This window comes from Phytophthora infestans, genomic scaffold (assembly GCF_000142945.1).
Source record: "Phytophthora infestans T30-4 supercont1.35 genomic scaffold, whole genome shotgun sequence".
Taxonomy (NCBI): domain Eukaryota; phylum Oomycota; class Peronosporomycetes; order Peronosporales; family Peronosporaceae; genus Phytophthora; species Phytophthora infestans.
In genome coordinates this window covers 583,316-604,921 of record NW_003303724.1, presented here as the reverse complement: position 1 = coordinate 604,921, position 21,606 = coordinate 583,316, and the positions used below count along the sequence as shown (strand labels likewise).

Genomic DNA, 21,606 nt, shown 5'->3' with positions numbered 1-21,606 from the left:
CAACAGGAAGTCCGTTCGTGGTTCCGTACGCTGCAATTGGTTCCATGTATGTCCATGTATTTCCATTTTTCATCCAGGTTTTGAATGAAATGTACAGGTATTATTCAGATATTAACCATGTTTTATTGGCTGTGACTGTATTTCTCTCTCTAGATGGTATGGACAGAGTCGTTTGTCTACGCAAGATTTATTGGCAGTGGCCAAACCGGTCGTGGCCAAGGTTTTTAAGCAGCCACAGGTCTCTGCAGAGAAACGATCTGAGCAAGAGAAGTATCGGCGTGCCCAGCAAGCATTTAGTCGGATCAGTGGAGAGCTAGCAAAGTTTGACGACGTCGAGTTTGATAGCGCAATATCTCAGTTTGACGAATGGTGGCATAATTTGCGGCAAGGACATGTTGAGATTCCGCCACCTCAATCCCGTAACAATATTGAACACCATAGTCAAAATGAAGGAGATGGAGATAGAGGTGGAGATGCATGTGAAAGTGCTGGCCGTAGCGGAGACCCAAGCTGTGGGAAATTTTGTGAAGATGGTACCGGTGCTGGTGATGGTGGTGCTGGTGATTCCGGTGGTGGTGATGTCGGTGGTAATGATGCTGTCAGTGAAAGGGCTGACGATCCCGATGAAGTACCGCCTACTCAACAATCGGTCGAACAGCCAGTTGTGTCGGCTGAACGACTTTCGCGCGCGTCAGGAGATTGTGCTCCTCTGAATATCAAGTTGAACGAAAGGATTGTGCCAGTCGGGCGCCCTCGACTGAATCGTAAGAAAGTGCGAGCGAAAGCTAAGTCTGACTTGAAAGAATACAATCAAGGTATCAAGCTGCGTGGTTTGCTGCGCGAAAGAGATGTGTGTGAAGTGGTTGCTTCGCTGAAGGAGATCCAGCCGGGCCTGCGTGACATCGGGTCGTTCCTTGCGACTTTTCAGGTGCTCGGAAAAGCCGTGGGAAAACCACTTTCGTGGTCTGTGGACCAGATTTTGTTCCCGATAATGTGCGCTACAGGCTCCCTGAGCCGACGATCGACCATGCACTTGAACAACTGCGTGAAAGGTTACGTGGAGAGAAGATTGAGATTCAGATCGAAAGTGACGGGGAAAGTGGTGATTCAGATGACTATGTGGTGGCAATTGAGACTATAGGTGCCTACACCAGAGAGCAGGTGGAAAACATGAAGTGGTTGTGGAACTTGCAGACCACGTGCCAACGTGACGTTGCATTATGCACTTGGCTTAATAACGAGGTGAAACAACTTGTGGACGAAACACCTCCAGTGGTTGCTGCAGCTGATGAAATTCTGAATACCTGGCCATACAAAACTTTGCCAGGTTTTGAAATTGACATCACAATGGCCGACATCTATTGTGTTTGAATGTCCATGTGGCTCAACGATGGCGCCATGCACGCCTTTTCGGTCTTTCTACAGCGCTACAAGAACAATGCCACGGTGACGATGCCTCCACTAAAGAAGCTACCAAGAAAAAAACCAGCTAATGTGGAGCCGGTGCTTCCGGAGAAGAAACGTTTGGAGATCTGCGCTTCTGTAGCCGTTTGTCAGTTTGTGTTGGTGCCTGTCAATTTTGAGGGAGTCCACTGGGGCTGCTTAGTGATCGAAGGCAGCTCGAAGGTGATTCATCTGTACGACAGCCTGAATTCTGCCAAGAACGTAAAAGTCTTGAAGGCATTACGAGCGAGGTTGCATCGGCAATGCAGGAAGTGTTCCAGGTGAATCACGTTAAAGAACCTGTTCAGGAAGATGGTGATAGTTGTGGAGTTCTTATGTGTCTCCACATGTGGAAGTGCGTGTCCAGCGAGGCGCCAAGTGATGTAACCTCTTCTGGCATTACGAAGTTACGTTGGGCAATGCTACTCGAAATTCTGAAGATCAAACGTCGTTCGTAGCTGCAGCATGTGTCGTGGTAAGAGGTAACTTGACAAATACATGGCATTTACCTGGCCAATACCTGGCTGCTGACGAGAAGATACCCATTTAAGCTCTTGACTCCCCGTGGGTTTGCCATGCCGACAAGACAAGTTCTTCATCACTTCGACTTTTGCCCAAGTAGCGCACACATGACTATTCCAGGTATCCAGGCTCTCGATACCTGCGTAATATTTGGACGGGAATTTATTTCATAAATTACCTGCCAGAAGTCGAAACCTGAAGGAGTACTGGACGTGAACCTGGGGATACCTGCATCTGAGTAAACCTAATCACTAAATAGATATCTGGGAAACCTGGACTCGAACGCCGTCCATTTAATAATATGTAAGCCGAGAAACTTAATTTAAAATTGAATGTTTGTGAGAACGGCACCCTTCGCGTCCAGGTTTTTCCAAACAGGGAATTTCCAGGTGTGCGTCCACGTATTTTCCAGTTGTAACTAAAACCGTTTTTCTTACCGTAATTTTTCTTTTGGCCTCAGCCACTCAGTTCCAGGGGGGAAGCGTGACACGTGGCGGACGGCTGGCAGCGCACCCGGAGGACACCGGAGCGCCCTCGGAAGACCCCACCATGGCACGAACGCACAAGACAGCGATGATCAAGGTGCAGATGGCGGAAGAGGCACGCAAGGAGGAGGACGCTCGCAGAATGGAGGCAGCCCGGCTCGCCGGTGTAATGGACGCTCGTACCCGCGCGGCGAGATCCCAAGCACGCCAGCGTGCTGATGAGATTCGTGGCCAGTTTGGCCCTCACGCTGTAGTCGACGAAGAAGCTAGTGCCAGCGAGGGAATGGATGGTGATTCAGCGGACGCTCTGGCGGAGGTACCAGGGCACGAAGAAGGTACCAAAGAATGTGTTTCTGAAGCGTCAAGATATTCGAAGGAGGGGCCGGCGGAGAAGGAGGAGGGTGAAGAAAGCCAGGCATCGGACCAAGAAACCCGGGAGGAGAATACTATGCAGACAAACAAAATGCGGCAGACAGGTGCGATCGGCAAGGCAAAACGAGTCTGCTTCGATGTAGAAGACGAGAGCTGTTCCACCCCCTCGGTCCAGCGTAACCGATCTGGGCGAACCTCGAGTGAGCTTTGAGCAGTACATGGATTCGACGCGCCAGAAGATTGTGATCAAAGAGTGATCCGAGTTTCGCGCCGTAATGCTGACTCCGTGCACAAGTACGCTACAATGGTCGCCCTGATTCTGAGATCCCGTTGGTGCCCGTAGAAATGGAACCGTTTCAGCGAATATATATCTGCACTCATGGCTGGCCGGAGCGTGAGCGATCGTCGGGTAAGAGGACTTCTCACACGCTGCGCCGCACAGAGTGTCCGTTCGAGATGCTGGCCCAGGTTTCGAAGAAGGACGATGGCACATGGTGCATCAAGATGAAGCGTGAGGTGTACTCTCATAACCATTTCGTCTCCGAGGAAGTTTACAGGTATTATCCAGGTATTCGCCAGGTTCCTGCTGATTCACCGCTTATGCCCGGGATTGAGTTGCTTGTGGATGCGCAAGCTGGAACCTCGAGTATTTACGACTACATTAGCAGCAACTCAAATCACTCTGTCACCATGGATGATGTTCGCAACTTGATAGCCAGGATGAAGAAGTCCGGTAAGTTATGCTAGTGTGTTATTGGGCGGGAAATGTTCTGACTAACTAAGAACTGTGTATCTATCTAGGTGTTGATCTTTCTGATGATGACGCTGTTGCAGAGATGATCTTGGACTTTAACCAGGAGTCACCAGCTAATGTGGCCACGGTGAACGAAAGTGCGCACGGCGACACCGGAGTGATATCGTTCTCGAGTGAGCACATGCGTGCGATGCAGGACAGCTTCCCAGAGGTGCTTCAGATGGACTGCACACACAAGACGAACAAGTGAGTTTCTTCATTGTATTTGGTGAAAAATGTTCCAGTTTTTTTCAGGTTTTTACCAGATATTAACAGGGTTTCTGTATAGATACAACCACCAGCTTCTGCGTATCGTTGCAATGGATCAATTTGGTCAAGGTCAGCCCGTCCAGTATTCGTTGATGGAGACAAACTCCGATTGGCACATGGCGAAAAGCTTGGATCATTTTAAACGAGCGAACGAGCATTGGCGTTTCGTGCGTATTGTCATTGTCGATAAGGACATGCAAGAAATCGATGTGATTCAAAAGAAGCTGCCGGAGGCTCGTGTTTTTTTGTGTCATTTCCATGTGATAAAGTGGCTCCATAATGTGATTCGCAACTCGAAGAAGTTTGGCACCTATGAAGAATCTGTTCTCACGCAGATAAAGCACATTATCACCAACATGACTTATGCAAGAACAACTGAGGACTACTGTCTACATCGCGACGAGGTCAAGAGCTTGGCTTGCAGGGATGGTCGCACAGAGCTGTGGGCGTACTTCGAAAAGAACTGGGATGCCGACGCTACCATGTGGGTGATGGCGCATCGAGTGGACTTGCCACACTTCAGCAATCACACGAACAATCGAGTTGAGAGTCTCTTTGGAAAACTGAAGCGCAATCTGAAAGGACATCATACGATGCGTGCTAGCCTGGCGATTTTGCTGGAGTTTCAACGCCGCAAGGAAGAAGGCTACCGGTCGAAGGTGGAGATGCCCGAGACGTTGCGAGATATTTCCTACTCTGAAGCGATGAATGTCGTCCTTGGAATGACGACACGTTGGGTGGCTGCGGCAATCAAAACTCAGTACGACATTTCGGTAGACAGAACACTTGCCGAACGCTACGCATTCAAAGCCAATGGTGCAACAATAACTGTACGGCACGGAGACCACGAATATCTCTTGGACAAGGAAGGCTGGACGTGTGACTGCGAGTTTTTCCAGACCATGAAGCTTCCGTGCAGGCATGCCATGACGTACAAAAAGTCGTGCGGCGACCCGTTCGGGGTACCTTTCGCCCCCATAGCACCCAGGTATTGTATAGGTTTGTCCAGGTTTTTCCAGGTTTTAATTATTGACATCACTGTTTTGTTGCTAGATGGGTTGGACAGAGCCGTCTACGGTTGCAGCAACTGTCCGAGGTTGCCGATCCATTTGTTGCAAAGATATTCAAGGCGAAGGGAAGCACTGCGACTGGGGCTTCTGGACTGAGTGAAGCAGAGAAATATCGCCGTGCCCAACAAGCGTTTGTACGAATTGGTGGTGAGCTTACGCGCTTTCCAGATGATCAGTTTGAGTCTGCATTAGAAGCAACGGAGACGTGGTAGTACAATTTGCGCCAAGGCCACATAACGGATGAGGAGGTAGTACAAACCAGACCCCACACGCCGGACAAAAGTGATGACGACAGGGGTAGTGCTTCGGGCTTTGGTGACAACAGTAACGATCCACCCAATACCACAGGGACGCCTAATGGTAGCAAGAACGAGTCAAATGAAAAGGACAATGATGAATACGTTGCTGAGTCTGCTACACAAGTAGCTAAATCTGGGACGCAAATGACAACCTCTGACTGCAATACAGCTTCGACAACCCCGCTTGTGAGATTATCAGGCAATGTCAGGCGAGTGGGACGACCCAAATTAAATCGCTCAGTGATGAAGGAAAAGGCACGAGTTGCGCACAAAGAGTACAATCATGGAATGAAACTCAGGGCACTGCTGCGTGAAAGCGACGTCTGTGATGTTGCTGCGAGCCTTCAAAACATTCTGCCACCTGGGGTCGTATCTGGCAACATACCAAGTCAAGTCGAGAACCAAAACGATTGTGATCAAATGGTCCGTTGATATGGAATACGCGCCAGATAGAGTCCGGTTTAGACTGGCGGAATCGGTTATTGATGACGCACTAGATCAGCTGAAACAGGGGCTCACAAGTGAGGAACATATTGACTTGAACAGTGACGGGAAAAAAATGGATAATGCGGCTTGTTACGTAGTAGCCATTGAAAAAGTTGGTCGCTTCACTCGAGAGCAGTTGGAGGCTATGAAGCTCTTGTGGAATATGCAAGCCGCGTGCAGGGAAGCAGTGTTATGTTGCTCCTGGCTTACCCGATCTGTAAAGGCTGCTGTGGACGATCCAGCCCCAGCGCAAACTGCAGTCGTGAAGCTACTGGAGTCTTGGCCTTATGCTGCAGTGAACGGATTCGGGTTTGACCTGACGTACAGTGACTTGTTTCGCTTCAGAGATTATTCCTGGCTGAACGATAACGCGCTGCGTGCGTTCACTGTGTATCTCGCGAGGTACAAGAATAACATCACTATGATGTTGCCCCCAACAGATGAGGAGAGTGGCGTTGGTGACAAAACACTCCGCTCTATTGTTAGAGGAGTCGAAGTGCAAGATTTCGCTCTTTTGCCTGTTAATCTTGGCGGTGTCCACTGGAGTGGTATAGTAATTGATCGAGCTGCCAAACAAGTCAAAGTGTACGACAGCATGAATGGCAAGAAGCACCGGAAATCGTTGCAAGTGCTAGCGGCGAAGATTTTCGTGAAGGCAACGAAGGATACAACTTACTCAGTCCTGGAAGTAGTGGACCCGATCCAGAAAGACAGCGACAGTTGTGGTATTTTCGTTTGCCGTTTCTTTTGGAGTTGTGTGAGCGATGCAGCTCCAAGTGACGTCTCGGCGAAAGGGTTGACGAAGCTGCGTTGGTCAATGCTGCACGCAATTTTGAAGATGAAGCGGAAGTAGTAAGCCAAAAGAAGAGCAACAGGTGGTCTAGCAGCTAACAAATAACAATACATGGACAATACCTGGGAGCCAACTGGTAAATACCTGGACTCACATTATGCATCTGGGACAGTGTCGGCGCCACAGGCGCCGACACTGTCCAGCTGCGCTCACTTTGGATTCTTCGCAAGTAGAGCACATATGTATTCCCCAGGTATTATCCCTAGACAATACCTGTGTTTGGGGCAATGCTCTGATTGGCTCCACTTCTATCTGCAACGCTATACTGCCGTCACTTTGACTTTTGCTCAAGTCTCGCACACATGCTTTTTCCAGGGTTTTCCTACTGGAGAATACCTGGTCGCGTAATATATCCGCTCGGAATATATTACGCGCGACTGATTCCACTCTGTATAAGGAAACCTGGAAGAAACATGGGGGTATCCCTGGACAGTACGTGGAGAATCAGAAATCTGAGTATTTTCGAAATCTGGAAAACCTGGACGGTCGTCCTTGTGAAAACCACGAAAAAAGACATAAAACCTGAGAGGTACTAATACATGTATTTCATTTATTAGTTACAATACCTGCAGGGTATTACTGTAGTAATACCGTATACTGTATTCGGAATATGATAGCTGTACCTACACGCTGGACACTATGAGGACAATGTTGATTCTGGACTGTGGCGTTAAGGTGGACACGTCGACGATTACCCGGCACCTGAAGGGCATGCTGTTTATCGTAAACCAAGTGAGGGTCGAGCCCACAACGTGTAATAGCGATAGCAACATTGAGAGACGACGTCTGTTCGCCGTGAAATTAAAGGAGCATCAAGACGCAGGTAGCTTTGGCGCGAGTCGAGCAGAGCCTATCGTTTAGGCGCGAACCAGTCTCGCAAATCTTGTACGAGGTTGATTGCAGTTTTTTCAACATTGAATACTGATTAGCGGCTCCTACCGTAATTTTCCTATTTGCCAATTTTTAAGTTACGAGTTTGACTGCCGTTTTCTACGAGGTTGAGTGCACAAAGGTGTAGTAGTCCGCGTATTTTCTCCCACTGCAGCGAGTTAACATCCAGCAACTGCCACCGAAATTCCAGCGGTTTGGACGCCGTTCGGTGACCAAGATACCCCAGCCGACCGCTGTAGATATAAGGGCCCTGCAGCCACAAGCTCAGTCAGCATTAAAAATCAGCCATGCAATATTGTCAGTAGCTGGAGGTATCGTACCTGCGTGTGTCTAAGGAAAAGCAGCAATGGTTCCTCTTTCATCTCACTCTGCTTGTCGTAGTACGTTTCATCAAACCTCAAGCGCTCGTCTCCTCTCTTCGTTCTCCTCAACCTCATCACCAACGGTGACTCATCGTGCCATCTATTCTGCCCAAACCACTGGAAATGCACTGCACTGCCTCCGTCCACCTTGTCGTGATGAAACACATTTTCATAGGGGGACACGCTTTCAACATTTACAAACAACGCGATCGCATTCTTCCACGGCTGTACGCCACTCATCTTGGAAAACTTGGCCACATATCCCGGTGGACACAAGCCCTGCATGACTGTCTGCTTGCCTACTGGCAGCAGTTGCGTTCCTAGACATCGTCCATGGAATTCGTCTAGTTGGATGTCGATCTGAGAACTCGAGAGGTGCAATTTCTTGCCCTTATTAAGGAGCGACAGCTGCGTGACTGGCAAGTCAAAAGGCTCAGGAGGTTCCGTCTTCATTTTCTTGACTTTAGGAGGCAGTGGATCTAGCGCTAGCATTGTTTCGGGCTCGGTGTCAATTGGAACTGTATCATTGACTCGTTGCTGGCGCTGACGCAGCGACCCCCTCACGGGGTGCAAGCGTTCTACCTCTTTCTTCTTGCGGATAGCCGGGAGAGAGCGCTGAGGAATGTTGGGTACATTTAACGCCTGCAGTTGCTGCTGGTTCGCTTCGATGCGTCGCTGGCGCTTGGCCTCATATTCACATAGCTCCATTACCACTCAGAATATGTATACTACGTATACTTCTGCAGCCATTTCTATTAAGTTTAATTAGAAGCGCTGCTGTGTTTCTATAATACCCACAACAACATGAGTTCCAAGACCAAGCCGCCAAACAAGGCGCGACGCGCACTGCTCCGTCTTCGCAACTACGTGGCCTCACACAGTCTCTCGTTATGGTGCGTACCAGCTGTGATATTTTCTCCTCTTATCGAACCGATATGTTTGCAGTATTTAACGTATCCATAGAGATATAGCCTTGTGATCCTAACACTAGTTTACTTCCATTTTCCTCTTGTATCAGCTGGGGAACATACGTGTTGGGCCTTATTTGGCTTTTTCTGCATCCCGCCATCACCGTCACTACTGGTACTACCCAGTTAAGCTCCTAAAACCTCGACAACCTTGCTAAACTGACTCCGAACTTCCATTTTGATGCCGCAACAGGCGAATTAAAGTGCCGCGGGACCTACATGTCCGAGAACGCACTGCTAATTGACCTAATGGAGGCACGAGCTAGTCATCAGGAAGCGCATTCGGCCCGAAAATTTCACCAGAAGCTGCTAGAGCTGCCTGACTTGCCTTCTAATGGCTGCCGGGCCAATTGCTCGCACGTCGTGGACTGGATCGACGCGCAACTGCGCAGTCTGGACCGTGTTGAAGCCTACAGTCAAGTTTTCCAGACGGATGAGGCGTCATCGCCCCGTACGAACGTCTACGGCATCCTCAGGGCCTCTCCGCTGGCTGATGGCAAGGTATGCTGCTCTGTTGTACTGTGTACCGTGTAATTACTGAAAGTTATTGTGTTTTTTAGGAAGCAATTGTGCTTGTCACACACTACCGAAACGTGGGTGCAGACAGCGGCGAGAACACGGGGCTCTCACTGGGCTTAGCTCTACTCAAGTACCTTTCGAGGGCGAAATGGCTGGCTAAAGATGTGATTCTCCTCGCTGCAGACGGTGAGCTGACCAGAATGTTTGCTACACATTGAGAATTTTCTAATTTCTATTGTAAATTTGTGAATTTTAGATGGCAAGCTGGATGGAAGCGATGGGTACGCTCCTGGCACTGAAGCCTGGGTACAAGCGTACCATCTGGACCCTATAGACAGCGGTCTGCAGGGTGTTCTACCAATGAGAGCTGGCGTCATTCGGGCTGCCGTCAACCTGGAGACTTTGTACGACTCACGTCAAGTGGATTCCGTCGGGATTTACACGGCTGGGATGAACGGCCAGCTGCCCAACTTGGACCTCGTCAACACCGCTGTACGCGCACTCCGTCAGCACCAAATTCCTACGATTTTGGACCGATCTGACGTCCAGCATGACGGTGCACACAAGAGCGTTGTGGCAAGTGCGCTAGGGTTCGTCTCGAGTTTGAACGACAAGTTTTCCCCACCGGAATACAAGGAAAAGACTCGAAGCTACCTGACGAACCTCAAGGGAATGCTGCACTTCATGACGACGCTGGCGACGGGGCCCTCGGGTCCTCACGCCAACTTCATCAGCTACAATATCGACAGTATCACGCTGTCCTTGACACAGAGTCAGGCCTCAACAAAACGTCCACTTGTCTCCCGGGACATTCTGCGCTCGATGGAGATGGTGATTCGAGCTCTGAGCAATGTGGAAGAGAAGCTGCACCAGTCGTTCTTCCTCTACGTCCTGCCCAGCACGTCGACTTTTGTATCGGTGGGCGAGTACATCTACGCTGTGCTTCTGGTGATCTCGCCGGCGATCGCGCACTTGCTGTACTTGGCGAATCAGACGACTGGGATGCGAGTTGCGCTGGCACTGACGGTATTCCTGGCGGTCGAAGCCCTTTGTGTGCTTGGTCTCATTGCGATCTGCAAGTATTTCGCCACTTCTACTGCGCTGCTGCAGACATTTAACTCCAGTGACACGTCCGCTACGAGGTGGTTTATGCTGGCGATGGGGATATCTGCGACTCAGGCTTTGATTGTACTGGTGGCCATGCCGGCGCTGCGTTCTGTGTCGGGCTTTTCGGGCTGTGTGGAGATATTCGACTGGAGGAAGAGGGTTACGACGTATGAAGCGAAAGAGCAGAGGAAGGTTTCACCAGACAAGGAAATGGAGAAGACGGTCGAGGATACGGACGTCCCAGCGCTGGATTCAGGCTGGCGTGCGATCAAATTCGTTACTATGGCGGTGATTGTGTACGTGAAGTTTTTGAGTACTTGGAAATAAGTTGATGGAGGTTTTGAACGACTCACTTTTTCTGTGAAACAGATACGCACACTGCATTCTGGGCATCTTAAATTATCCGATGGCTCTCTTCTGCGCCATCCCGATGGCCCATTTCGCCCGCGTGGTCCCTTTTGGCACTGCGACGTTGCCCAGGAATGTTGGGAATGGCTTGTGGCTCTTTTTGTCGTCCCCACTGACTCTCTTTGTGTTGCTGAACTGGAGTGGTCTAGGTACGATTCGTATTTCTAATGTCTTTCGATTTTTCGGACTAAAGCTGTGTGTATTTTGTGTGTCTACAGATGTGGTCGCTGGTTTGTCATATACCGTCGACAGCTTCGCTCAGCGGATCAACCTGCTGGCTTTAGCGTATTTCTGCTGCATCTACGTCTCCGTCCACACTTTGTCCTTAGTGGTTTGGACATATCTGAGCATCGATAAAAAACAAAAGCTGGAATGATAAAAAAAAATGAGAAACAGCCACAGCAAAAATGAATTATTGCGTAACTTAGTATTGGACCTCCCTGTTGATATCAATAGCGCTTCGACCTTTCAGAAGAAGGAAAATGTCAACCACGTCGCCCATCGATGCGCTTTCGAGTCCACCAGCGACTGCACCAATGGCAAACGGTAGCAAAGAGCCCAACAAACCTTTCGAGATCCGCGCTGAGCTGTTGGCATCCACTCGATTGGCCCCAAAGACTCAGCTACTTTATCACACACGATCGCTGTCGATCCAAGTCATCGCCCATGAAGTTTTCCTGCTGATCCTCGCGTGCACCAAGTGCTTTGCCGCTGCAAACAGAGAACCGCCTCTAATCGGGATTCTAGGAGGTGGCAATGTCGGAACCACAGTCCTCATGACGCTCTTGGCCAACGGATACCGAGCTGACCGCATGGCGTTGTCCACGCGTCAACCAGATCGCATCCCTCGATGTGAAGCGCTGAAAGCTCCTTCAGCTCTGCCGATGTTTCAGCTAGTGCCTCGATACTACGACAACGCTCGTCTCGCTCGAGAGAGCGATATCTTGATATTGTGCATGCCACCGTCACAGTTGAAGAGCGTAACTATTCAAATTCGACACGCACTGGCTGCAAACGCAGACGCCCCGCCACTTGTGGTCAGTGCGTTATGTGGTGTCACTCATCATACTCTGAGCAAAGCCTGTGGGTCCCAAGCGGTCGTGCGAGTGCAGCCGGACGTGGTGAAGATCGCGAGTCAATGGCGTGACCAACACAAAGAGAATGGCGAAGAAGAGGAAGAAACCGTCTGTGTGCCCCGTAGTCGAGTGCAGGTGTCAACAAGTTTATCGCAGAACTTGTCGGAGTATCAACAAGGCGTGGCGGATCGAGATCAACAGCCTCTATCTCTTCGTCTAGCAGCTGAAGCAATCGGTAAGCATTTTTATTTATGTTTCAATGTTTTGAGTATATTCTACCTGGAACTGATATTCATGACTTCCCATTATTTTAGCACCGCAAAGAGAAGATGTGCGAAACCTAGTAGAGGCGTTTTGCTTGCTTTGCCGTCGCGCGTGGGGAGATGAAATGAGCCCAGCTGTATTAGGACACGTGCTCTTTGGCGACAAAAGTGCAATGGTCTTGGCTGACCTTGAACGAGAGCCACTCGACTCTAAGAAGCAGCACGTCGAAAACACCAATGTCCCATTGGTTGTATCTAGCTGGCCATTAGAATGGGAACACGATCTGACCGATCTTCAGAAACAACTAGCGGTGCATACTCTACAGCACTCAAAATAAAAGAGTGATATGGATGTAGATGCTGCGATTTACATGTAGACCACATTTGCATTGGAAGTCGAGTCAACGACGTACTGCATTTCCGTACATCCAGAAAATGTATACATGTACATTCTTACGGGCAGCCAGTTTTGGCTGAAAGCTCAATGTGGTTCAAATTGCGATCTTAGGTCATCCTATTAACTATAAAACATGCGCTTCAAAGGGCGAGCGCACGTCAGAGTGACGGTGGCCACTGAAACCAGAGTTTTACTCTGTAAGACAGGGTTTACGCGATTGTGCGAAATGTCCAGCAAGGCGCCACATTAACATTCTCAATTTTGGAGTTCAAAATGTGTAGTTTAAACAAACGTTCCAAGCTCCACGGTACCAACAGCCTAAACGTATCTAGGATAAAAATACCACTTCAAAAGCAATCTCGACTTTACGAAGGTCTTTCGCTTCTTCCGACCTTCAGAAGGAAGAGATTATCATACATGTATGTCGACGAACTACCATATTACGGACACTGATTACGAGCTTGTTTTGTACGCTACCGCAAAAAAAATTCTTGCCACACCGGTTTTTTTTCAAAGTGCTGAGTACGTGCCGGACGACTCATGCGTTGCTCATGTGTTATTGCTGTCATGGTTGTATCGACCATTTTTGTTAACGCATTCATAAATAAATGCGAAGCTTTGGAGGTTGCTACCACCCACACAAAAACAGATGAGAAGAGTTTACTCAAAAGCTATGGGAAAAGTGATTTGGTTACCGAGGACGCTACCGTCGAGGAAGAGCGCGTCGATCTCAAGAACCTCTTACGACATCGCAGCTGCTCTTGTAAACCACGACCAACGAACAGAGTTGTTCGTAAAGTGGATGAAAGATAAAGAGACGACGGATGCTGTTGTTGCGAAGCTGATGGATAGGGAAACGAGACTACAGAACATGCCGATCCTCACACAGTTCAACGATGTCAGATCATCTCGGGCTTTCAGAAAACAACTGACTGACTGGCTCGACACGCAAACCCTCGACGAGGTATCCACCGCACTAAAAGCGTTCAAGTTGGAACCGATGAAAAATCAATTTACCGCGTGGTACAAGAGCGGTATAACTCCGGAGCAGTTTAGTGCGGGATTAAACAAAAAAGCGGACGAAAAGAAACGAAAGAGCTACGGCGCGCTCGAAAGCCACTACAAAAAATATGTAGATATGGAAGTAAATAAAGCAAAAAGGCTCTTAAAAAGCCTTGATATGTTGTAGAGCACTTTATTTGAAATTACGTATTGACGCAGTACTTAAGTACATACATTATTTCATCCCAGTACGTACTACTTCTTTTTTTGAAGTATTAATACTCACGCAGTACTACCAGGATAACTTTTTTTCAAGGCAACAATACGGTAAGTTAATTTAGACCGGTCCAAACCGGTATTTGTCCAGTATTTGCTTACTACAATAAGTTAATTTAAACCGGCCAAAACCGGTATTTGTCCAGCATTTGCATACTATCAGATAAGGAAAAAAAAGAGGTGTCCTTTCGTGTTGATATTGCCATTTCGCTGACATGAAGCTCACTAAACCCGGGTAGTAGCAGTACACCTAGAATAGATCTTACTTTCGAGCTGCCCTAGTACTCATGAAAACATAAATCGCTGCTGTAACGACAATCTACACATGCACTTTGATCGAAGTGAGATGGTTTTCGAGTGCAAATTTAAGAAAAGATCTAGTCCGCTAACAGCTTATAGTAGCCATTGCTCAACTTGGCAGATCGGTTTAGTGCAGGTTGCGGCTGAGGCCTTTACTGTCGTGATAATGTTTTTGGGACTCTGCAGCTTGTGGTACCTTCGTTATACCTACGCTGTTACTCAACATATAACAGTACTTGAATGAGGATTAAAACGCTATAAATACTGAAATCCAGGTGTTATGTGATACTCATTGGCCGGGTGAGTGTTTCTTAGTAAGTGCTATCTCATACTTGGACTAATTACGGAAAAAATCTAACTATTTAAAAAATAGGTTCATGTATATCTACGCTTTTTCCTCACGTGATAGTATTTGAACTCGACGCTTTCCGTTTCGCGCAGAAATTGGTTGCACTCAATAAGCGACAAAGTGCATTCGAAAACCATTCCTGTCTAATTTGTGCTATCCAATCGGCTTGCTGGGGTTACCGCCGGTAGCCGTAGCTTACCGGGACAGCAAAAAAATTGCGGTATCTTGGACACGAACTGTATTTCGGAGTATTACGGGAACACACTGATTACGAAAAATTATCTCCCACCAATTCCTCCACAACCAACTCACTTTCTCTTCATCACAGTGCATCGAACAAACGCGAACTAGTCATGAGTGTGTGCTACATCGTCCCCTCGCTCGTTTTCATCGTAGCTTTAAGCTTCATGACGAGTTCCTGTGAGGCAAAAACGACGGTCCATATTTACGCGGGACAGATCAAAAAGCGACACCTGAGAAGTTACGGCGTGGGTGATGTCGACATGAAGGACAAGACCAGTGGCGAAGAGCGGGCGGGAAGCATTGACCCGAAAACTATTGCCGACCTCTTACAAGCGGACGACATCGTATCTGCTCTAAAAAGCCACGGCAAACTAGATGTGTTGTTCGCGCGGTTGGCTCAAGATGAGAATGCGGCGAAGGAAATCGTTTCCAAACTATCCGCAAATGGCAAGATTATCGAAAACATGTCGATTATCGATAAACTCAACAATGCAAGAACATCGGTAAATTTCAACCAAAAGCTCACGGACTGGCTCGACACGAAGACCTTGGACGAGTTAGTATCAGCGCTGCGAGCTTTTAGGTCGGAAACGATGACGCATCAATTCAGGGAGTGGTATTATACGATCGGGAAAACCCCAGAAGACTTAAGTGCGGCGATCGCGACTATAAAAAACGAAAACAAACGGAAGGGATTCGGTGCGCTCGCTTTCCACTTCAAAATGTTCGTCCAAAGGGAGGAGAATAACGCCAAAATGGCAGCCGAGAATGCGGCAGCTATTTAGACGGGCTTATGAAATAAAGCGACCATTATTAAACAAGCATATAGCAAAACCGTGCGTCTGCGCGGAACAGCTTGGCTTTTTAAGCTACCACTAATGGTACATCGCCGACACAAGTTTTAGAGCAAAGTCACCTGAAGCGGTGATGCAAAGAGACGTTATGCTGAGATGTTCTTATAGTTCTTCCACCATCTATCATCAATAAGGGTTTTCACATAGCTTTCGGAGCCATTCCTTAATCTTTAAGAATGCCATCCCGTCCAGAGAAGTATGGACATATGTACCACCGCTCAACTTCCTTTGCTAGTAAGTTTCGAAATGAAAAAAGACGTGCCTCAGTAATTCTCGAGCTCTCATTTTGCAGTATGGATGTGGATATTGCTGCAGTAATAAAGCAGAAGCCCATGCTCAATAATAACCGCGGACCGCATAAGACAGCAAATAAAAGTATTTTACCGATAGTTTGATGATAGCTTGCCCCAGCTGACAGCAACGTAGGATATTAGCAAATAAATTCCCCGGGCCAAGGCTGAATTTGATAATCAGCAACGCTTATTAAGAGAGCGTTAATAAAACCCAGTGAAACGAACAAAATAAAACGAGACGCAGCCCCATCAGCAATGCATAAAACAGTTCGGTTGGTTCAACCGATAATCGAACGTGAAATTTAACGGCAAAACATAGGCTCACAATCGCAAATACGAGCAGTAGTTTCTTTGTTATAAGGCACATGTTATTTGCTCACATGTTGCACGCCCTTTAAATGACTTCTGATCTGGCTGAGGTATCATACATATACAAGTACAGATAGTTTAGTACGGTTAAATTGGAGTAAAGGTAGGACACTAGCGCGTTTGCAGTCGTCTGCGGATTTATAGCCGTGGGCACGCCCCTCTTCGCTTGCTGCGCTGCGCGGCCTGCCCCACCCCGGCCACTAAGTCCTCGACTCAACAAGGCGCTGTGTCTGAGATTAGAAATTAATACGAGCGAGTATTGCCAAGACCGTCGGCTAAGTCAGGTTGAATAGATAGTTGGTTTGGTGTGAGAGCTTCAGTACTAATTGGTGTATCAATGCTTCCAGCAGTATTGCAGTCCTGTAAATGCTAGCAGTGTGGCATTTCAAGTAGTATTGATCAATGCCAATACTTGAAATAAATGTTTACCCATAACCGAATATCGGAATCCATTTAGACTATACGTTATGGCGTTTCAGCGATTTTTTTTGTTCGCGTCTATTCGCTGCCACAAGGCTGCGGCAGAACAAAGTTCCACTCGGTGCTGGCTTAGGAGAGGGCGTGATAATCACAGACAAAAATGGTCATTTCACAGAGGGTGCGTCAATTTCACAGATCGTATGTAACCTTCACAGGACATGCCTCCTTTTCACAGACCGAGGATCCCATCTGAAAAAAAAAACCTAAACTAGTAATAAAAAGGAAGTCACAATCCAACATTCACCGCAGTGTTATACATACCGATAATCGAGATCGTGGTTTGTGCTGCTCTCACCTGCGGTTGCCTCCTGCACCTTGCCGAAGGTGCGGGACTGTCAGCAAGGGCACCGCTATTAATAAGTCTTCGCCAACCAGTAGAAGACTTTCGACCTCTAGGACGTCGCATGCGAAGACCAGACGGTGTAGTTTTGCAGAATGTTCGTTGTCTTCCGCCGCCATATGAGATACATGCTCCGAAGTGTTCCAAGTTTGCCATATGAGATACATGCTCCGAAGTGTTCCAAGTTTGCAATACAATCGATTCGGAACCTACTGATAGCAAGAAAACGCTATACTACCTAGATACATCAGTATTCAAATATGAGGCCGATTTAGATCCTTGGGTATTACGAAGTAATTAATAAATGCGTATAACGACTATTTATAAATAAAGATGTTTTGTGTGTCGTTACGAAACGATTATTTACAAAGTCCTTGTATACTGACACCAAGTAGCAATCTGCCTGTAGTCAGTAGTATAGTGGCAGCAAGTACAATTCTGCCGGCAGATATACGCGCACTGTGGCTAGCATAGTGAGACCCAGTACAAATCTGCCGGCACCTTTGACGGACACTTTGACTGGTATACTGACACCAAGTAGCAATCTGCCTGTAGTCAGTAGTATAGTGGCAGCAAGTACAATTCTGCCGGCAGATATACGCGCACTGCAGCTAGCATAGTAGGACCCAGTACAAATCTTTTAATCTAATACATTTTCTGTATTTGTAGTTGCCCGTGTGGATTAGAGATGCTGGAATTAATAGTTCTGCCTGGAATTTTATGAAGTTGACAAAATGTGTAATATTAATAGTATATAAATAATTCAAATGGGAAGTTTGTTAATGTCATCTTTCTCCAAATTCTAATTTATCATTGATATCTCAGCATTTCCATATGTGATTTGAGAACACAGGGTACCTTTCCATGCGCTCTGTGAAAACAACGTCCTCTCTGTGATTTGACGATTTCCATCTGTGAAAAAGTATTTTTATCCTGGCTTAGGCTCGTTCTCAGCCGGGCGCTTCGCACGGCATCGCATCGCTCACTTCTGTACCGTGCGCCGCATCGGTTGAGAATGATCTGTGCGACGCGGTAAAACCAGCTGCATAAAAATCGCACCTAACAGAGGTAAGTGATCCTTCCATACGGAAAATTCCACTTCCAGAACGCCCCCTCGGGCAAGCAACCAAGACGCGCACGGTGGGTTCCCATTAATGAATTGAGTTATATAAGTGTTAAGCTGACGCTCTCTGTGAAGAATGTCTTCGTTTACCAATGTCCCTAGCGAGTCAGCTCGAAAGCCCCAGCAGGGCGTCCAGCGACACTCTTTGAGCCAAATTCTCGAGCTTTCGTCACATTCAGTGTGCTCTGCGGCTCCTTCACTTGCCCCTACGCATCCAGAGACCGCTACGTATGCTGGTTTTCACAGTGGAGAAGCACAGCAGCCTCTTGGAGTATCGTTTTTTCACCCACCCAGCTCAGAGTCGTTCCAGTCTCTCGTGGCACGGTCTCAGATCTTGATAAATGTGATGAATCTGAAGAGGAAAAGAGCTGCAACAATGGTGTCTCTGTCGACTACTCGTCATGAAAGGCAGACGAAGTTAGAAAGGAGTGCACTCGTAGAGGACTTAAGGTGAAGGGGAATCTCAAGATAATAAGGACCACGTATACGCTTTAACTGCTCACACAGCGACCGTTGAAGGAAAGCTACTGAAGCATTCCTTCCACCAGGAGCTCGGCACGCCAAAGCCGTAAAACTGCATTGATGATTGGCACTAGCGTGTACATATAATCCATAGCGTTGATAGTGCCCCGAAAAAAAAGCGACCACACGACCACATTCACTGCGGCGTGGAACGCGAATCGGACACAGCCATCCATCAATGGCTCCAATACAACCCGTAATTGCCCTTCCTCCACTAATCGTGCGAAACCCAGCAGCGGCAGCATTCATTTCTCCATCGGTGCACGGGAAATGTTGAGCTAAACGAGGCAAGTGTTGATAGCACGTAGCACAGCATGTATAATACGGTAGGAACCAGCTCGGCTAGTACCTGTTATGACTCGAATATGATATTAGCTACCACCAGCTAACCAAGAGATACACGACTGCAGCATTCCAGCGGGCGAAACCGGAGGCTCGCCAAGGGCTCTTCAAGCCGATTGAACAGGATCTACTGATAAGTCCGAACCCACCAATACTAACCAACGCTCAAATACAGCCATGCTCATTCGATAATACTGTTTAAATTCCCCTTCCAAAACCAAACGTTCAGCATGAGAATTCCAACACATCCGCTCGCGTACTACATTCATTTCACTTTCACATTCCACAGCGCTCTCCATAATGATCACTAGTGTAAGAACAATAACTGAGCAGAAAACTTCGTCTTCAGCCCGACGAAAGGAGGCCATGGAAGTCGGTTAGCGAACTGACAGCAAAATTAAAGTCTGAAGGGAAAGCCTTAATATGGTAAGATGTTGAGGTTAAAGAGATGATAAGATTGAGAAGACTGCATGCTTCTATTTGGAGGATTTCCCGTGCGACCCAATTTGCTCTGATGCGATCATATTTTTACATGTGACGAATTCGTCGCATTGACGCCTTTTATATTATCTTTTACATGCGACCACCTTCCGCTTTAACCAATCATAAGAGAGAATTTGTTCGCATGCGACGATTAAACTCGGTTGATAATGGGCCTTAGTACATTAATGTCGCGTGTGGATTCGGTGGTCACGTGCTAGGACCAGCTGAGGGTGGGTGGTTTTAGTGCTAGATCCGCCGGATCCAGCAGGATCTTGGCCTCTCCACCAATCAGCGCCGCGGATTTGTCCTGCCGTCCGGCGGGAACTGGAGTGGGACATCCTGCCAAAACAGGTGGGATGCCGGAACATTCGGCATCCTGCAGACTGCACATCTCCCCGCAGGCAGGACGAGGGCCTCGTCGAGGCGGCTCGATTTTCGCAGTCTCCAAACTGACTTCCAAGAGTTCAAGCGGATGGACAAGGTCATTATCGATCTCGTCAATGTGTTCCCTGCAGACGGCAAGGATGGGGCTTTGCGTGCACTTCTCGAGCCAAACCGCTCGAAGCAGTTGCGCTCCGCGTGTGTTAAGCTGAAGCATAACCCGCAACGCCGCTCGTCCGCCGTGGACAACAAGGCCGGCTACATCGACCTACTGTGCAAGTATCGTTCGAATAAAGCGGAAGGGGAGTTCGCCGCGCTCATAGGGCCTAGCAAGGAAGGAGAAACTAAGGCAGATGACCCGGAGACGTCGCAGCGTGAGCCTCGCGTGGAGCGGCATGATGCTTTTCGATTGATAAATGTTTTGTTTAGCCCCCAATTTGTTGATCGCATGTTTGAGGCGGACCGAAACCAAGACAGAGCGAACGTCGACAAGCACTCCATCAACGAAAACAGCCAGTATTGGTTGGATGTAGCTCGGGCTTACAACGAGGACAGGGAGAATTACAATGGTTTGGAGCAGAAGGAGCGGCCAAGCCACACAGTCGCTCAAAAGAGGCAGACGACATTCGGTACGTACGTTTAAACTCTCCCTCGTACAAGAGCCGTTCCATCTCCAGATTCCAGTCCAGTCTTAAGCGAGACTGCTGCGTTCGACGGTTTCTTTCCTCCTCCTCCTGCAACACTAAGGCAATTGCGAGCCATCGCCGGCGCCGTCGGTTGCGATCGCTACGTCTATCAGCCCTGAGCATGCCCCCTCGTTCTTCAAATTCTTCAGAAGTGAGACAAGTGGGAGCTCGGTCTTACTTGGAATATAAACGAGGCTTTTCCATCGTCCTGCATGTCCTGCATCCGGCGAATTTTGCTCTAAAACCACCCACCCTGACTGGATCGACGGCCGGTAAGTGGCTGATGAACTAGCCAATGAGATGGCTGAAGAAGGCTTGTGCGACGTTCACAGTAGTCCAACCAGACGTGCGACTCGATGTCAAGCGGTCAGGAGGGATGACTGCTCAAGGGCGATGATGAGCAGTAATGACGCGGGCCCCAGTGAAGGTATTGCAAGGACGGAAGACACGCCGGTGGAAGACTGGAGAGCTGGTCAACGAGGTTTTGGTGCTAGGCGGGGTGTCGCCGAGGAGCAAAGAGATGTGAACGGCGCAGAGCGCTCTACGAAGAGTGGACCGGAGTGATCAAGGTGAAGGGACGGTAAGGAAACGAGAGATAGATTTGAGCTTTCGCTCAGTCGTGAAAGTAGCTTGGAAGTAGCAAATTGATATCTTTATATACTAGTCTTGTTACACACAGACCTTCTCTCACATCCCCTGGAACCAGCCTACTTCGAGACCGCGTAGACCGTTCCCAGCCAAGACCATTTGCGACATCGTGGTGGATAAGCAGGGTAACGTCTTCGTGGTGAAGTGCAAGCGTCTAAGAACCGAGAGAAGGTCGGGGCACTCTCAGGGCGCCCGCGTCGAGTGACGATCACGGGTGAAGAGCGGACGAAGCAGAACTGAACAGATTGACAGGCGAGACGGAACAATTGAACTTGGGAATGACGTCGTACGGTAGTGAAAAAGGGATCGAAATGGGGGAGTATCAGGATCA

General features: G+C 48.2%; 5 protein-coding genes across 5 annotated transcripts; 4 read left to right on the top strand and 1 right to left on the bottom strand.

Moving 5' to 3' along the window:
* Window positions 1-5,885: 5,885 nt before the first annotated feature.
* On the top strand, window positions 5,886-6,593 carry PITG_15230 (uncharacterized protein; the record flags this gene model as incomplete). The annotated part of the gene is made up of 4 exons (XM_002898636.1): window positions 5,886-5,927; window positions 6,018-6,189; window positions 6,307-6,317; window positions 6,447-6,593. 4 exons carry the CDS (start codon window positions 5,886-5,888, stop codon window positions 6,591-6,593), a joined length of 372 nt encoding a protein of 123 aa, XP_002898682.1.
* A 990-nt stretch (window positions 6,594-7,583) lies between these two features.
* Window positions 7,584-8,574, bottom strand: PITG_15229 (uncharacterized protein; the record flags this gene model as incomplete). Its single annotated transcript, XM_002898635.1, has 2 exons — window positions 7,584-7,717; window positions 7,852-8,574. The coding sequence occupies 2 exons, from the start codon at window positions 8,552-8,554 to the stop codon at window positions 7,584-7,586; spliced, it is 837 nt and encodes a 278-aa protein (XP_002898681.1).
* Window positions 8,575-9,033: 459 nt separating this feature from the next.
* Window positions 9,034-11,224, top strand: PITG_15228 (uncharacterized protein; the record flags this gene model as incomplete). The annotated part of the gene is made up of 4 exons (XM_002898634.1): window positions 9,034-9,327; window positions 9,375-9,519; window positions 9,590-10,736; window positions 10,810-11,224. 4 exons carry the CDS (start codon window positions 9,034-9,036, stop codon window positions 11,222-11,224), a joined length of 2,001 nt encoding a protein of 666 aa, XP_002898680.1.
* A 72-nt stretch (window positions 11,225-11,296) lies between these two features.
* PITG_15227 (uncharacterized protein) lies at window positions 11,297-12,525 on the top strand (the record flags this gene model as incomplete). Its single annotated transcript, XM_002898633.1, has 4 exons — window positions 11,297-11,991; window positions 12,103-12,159; window positions 12,239-12,363; window positions 12,409-12,525. The coding sequence occupies 4 exons, from the start codon at window positions 11,385-11,387 to the stop codon at window positions 12,523-12,525; spliced, it is 906 nt and encodes a 301-aa protein (XP_002898679.1).
* Window positions 12,526-14,864: 2,339 nt separating this feature from the next.
* Window positions 14,865-15,539, top strand: PITG_15226 (secreted RxLR effector peptide protein, putative; the record flags this gene model as incomplete). Its single annotated transcript, XM_002898632.1, has 1 exon — window positions 14,865-15,539. One exon carries the CDS (start codon window positions 14,865-14,867, stop codon window positions 15,537-15,539), a length of 675 nt encoding a protein of 224 aa, XP_002898678.1.
* Between the last annotated feature and the right edge of the window lie 6,067 nt (window positions 15,540-21,606).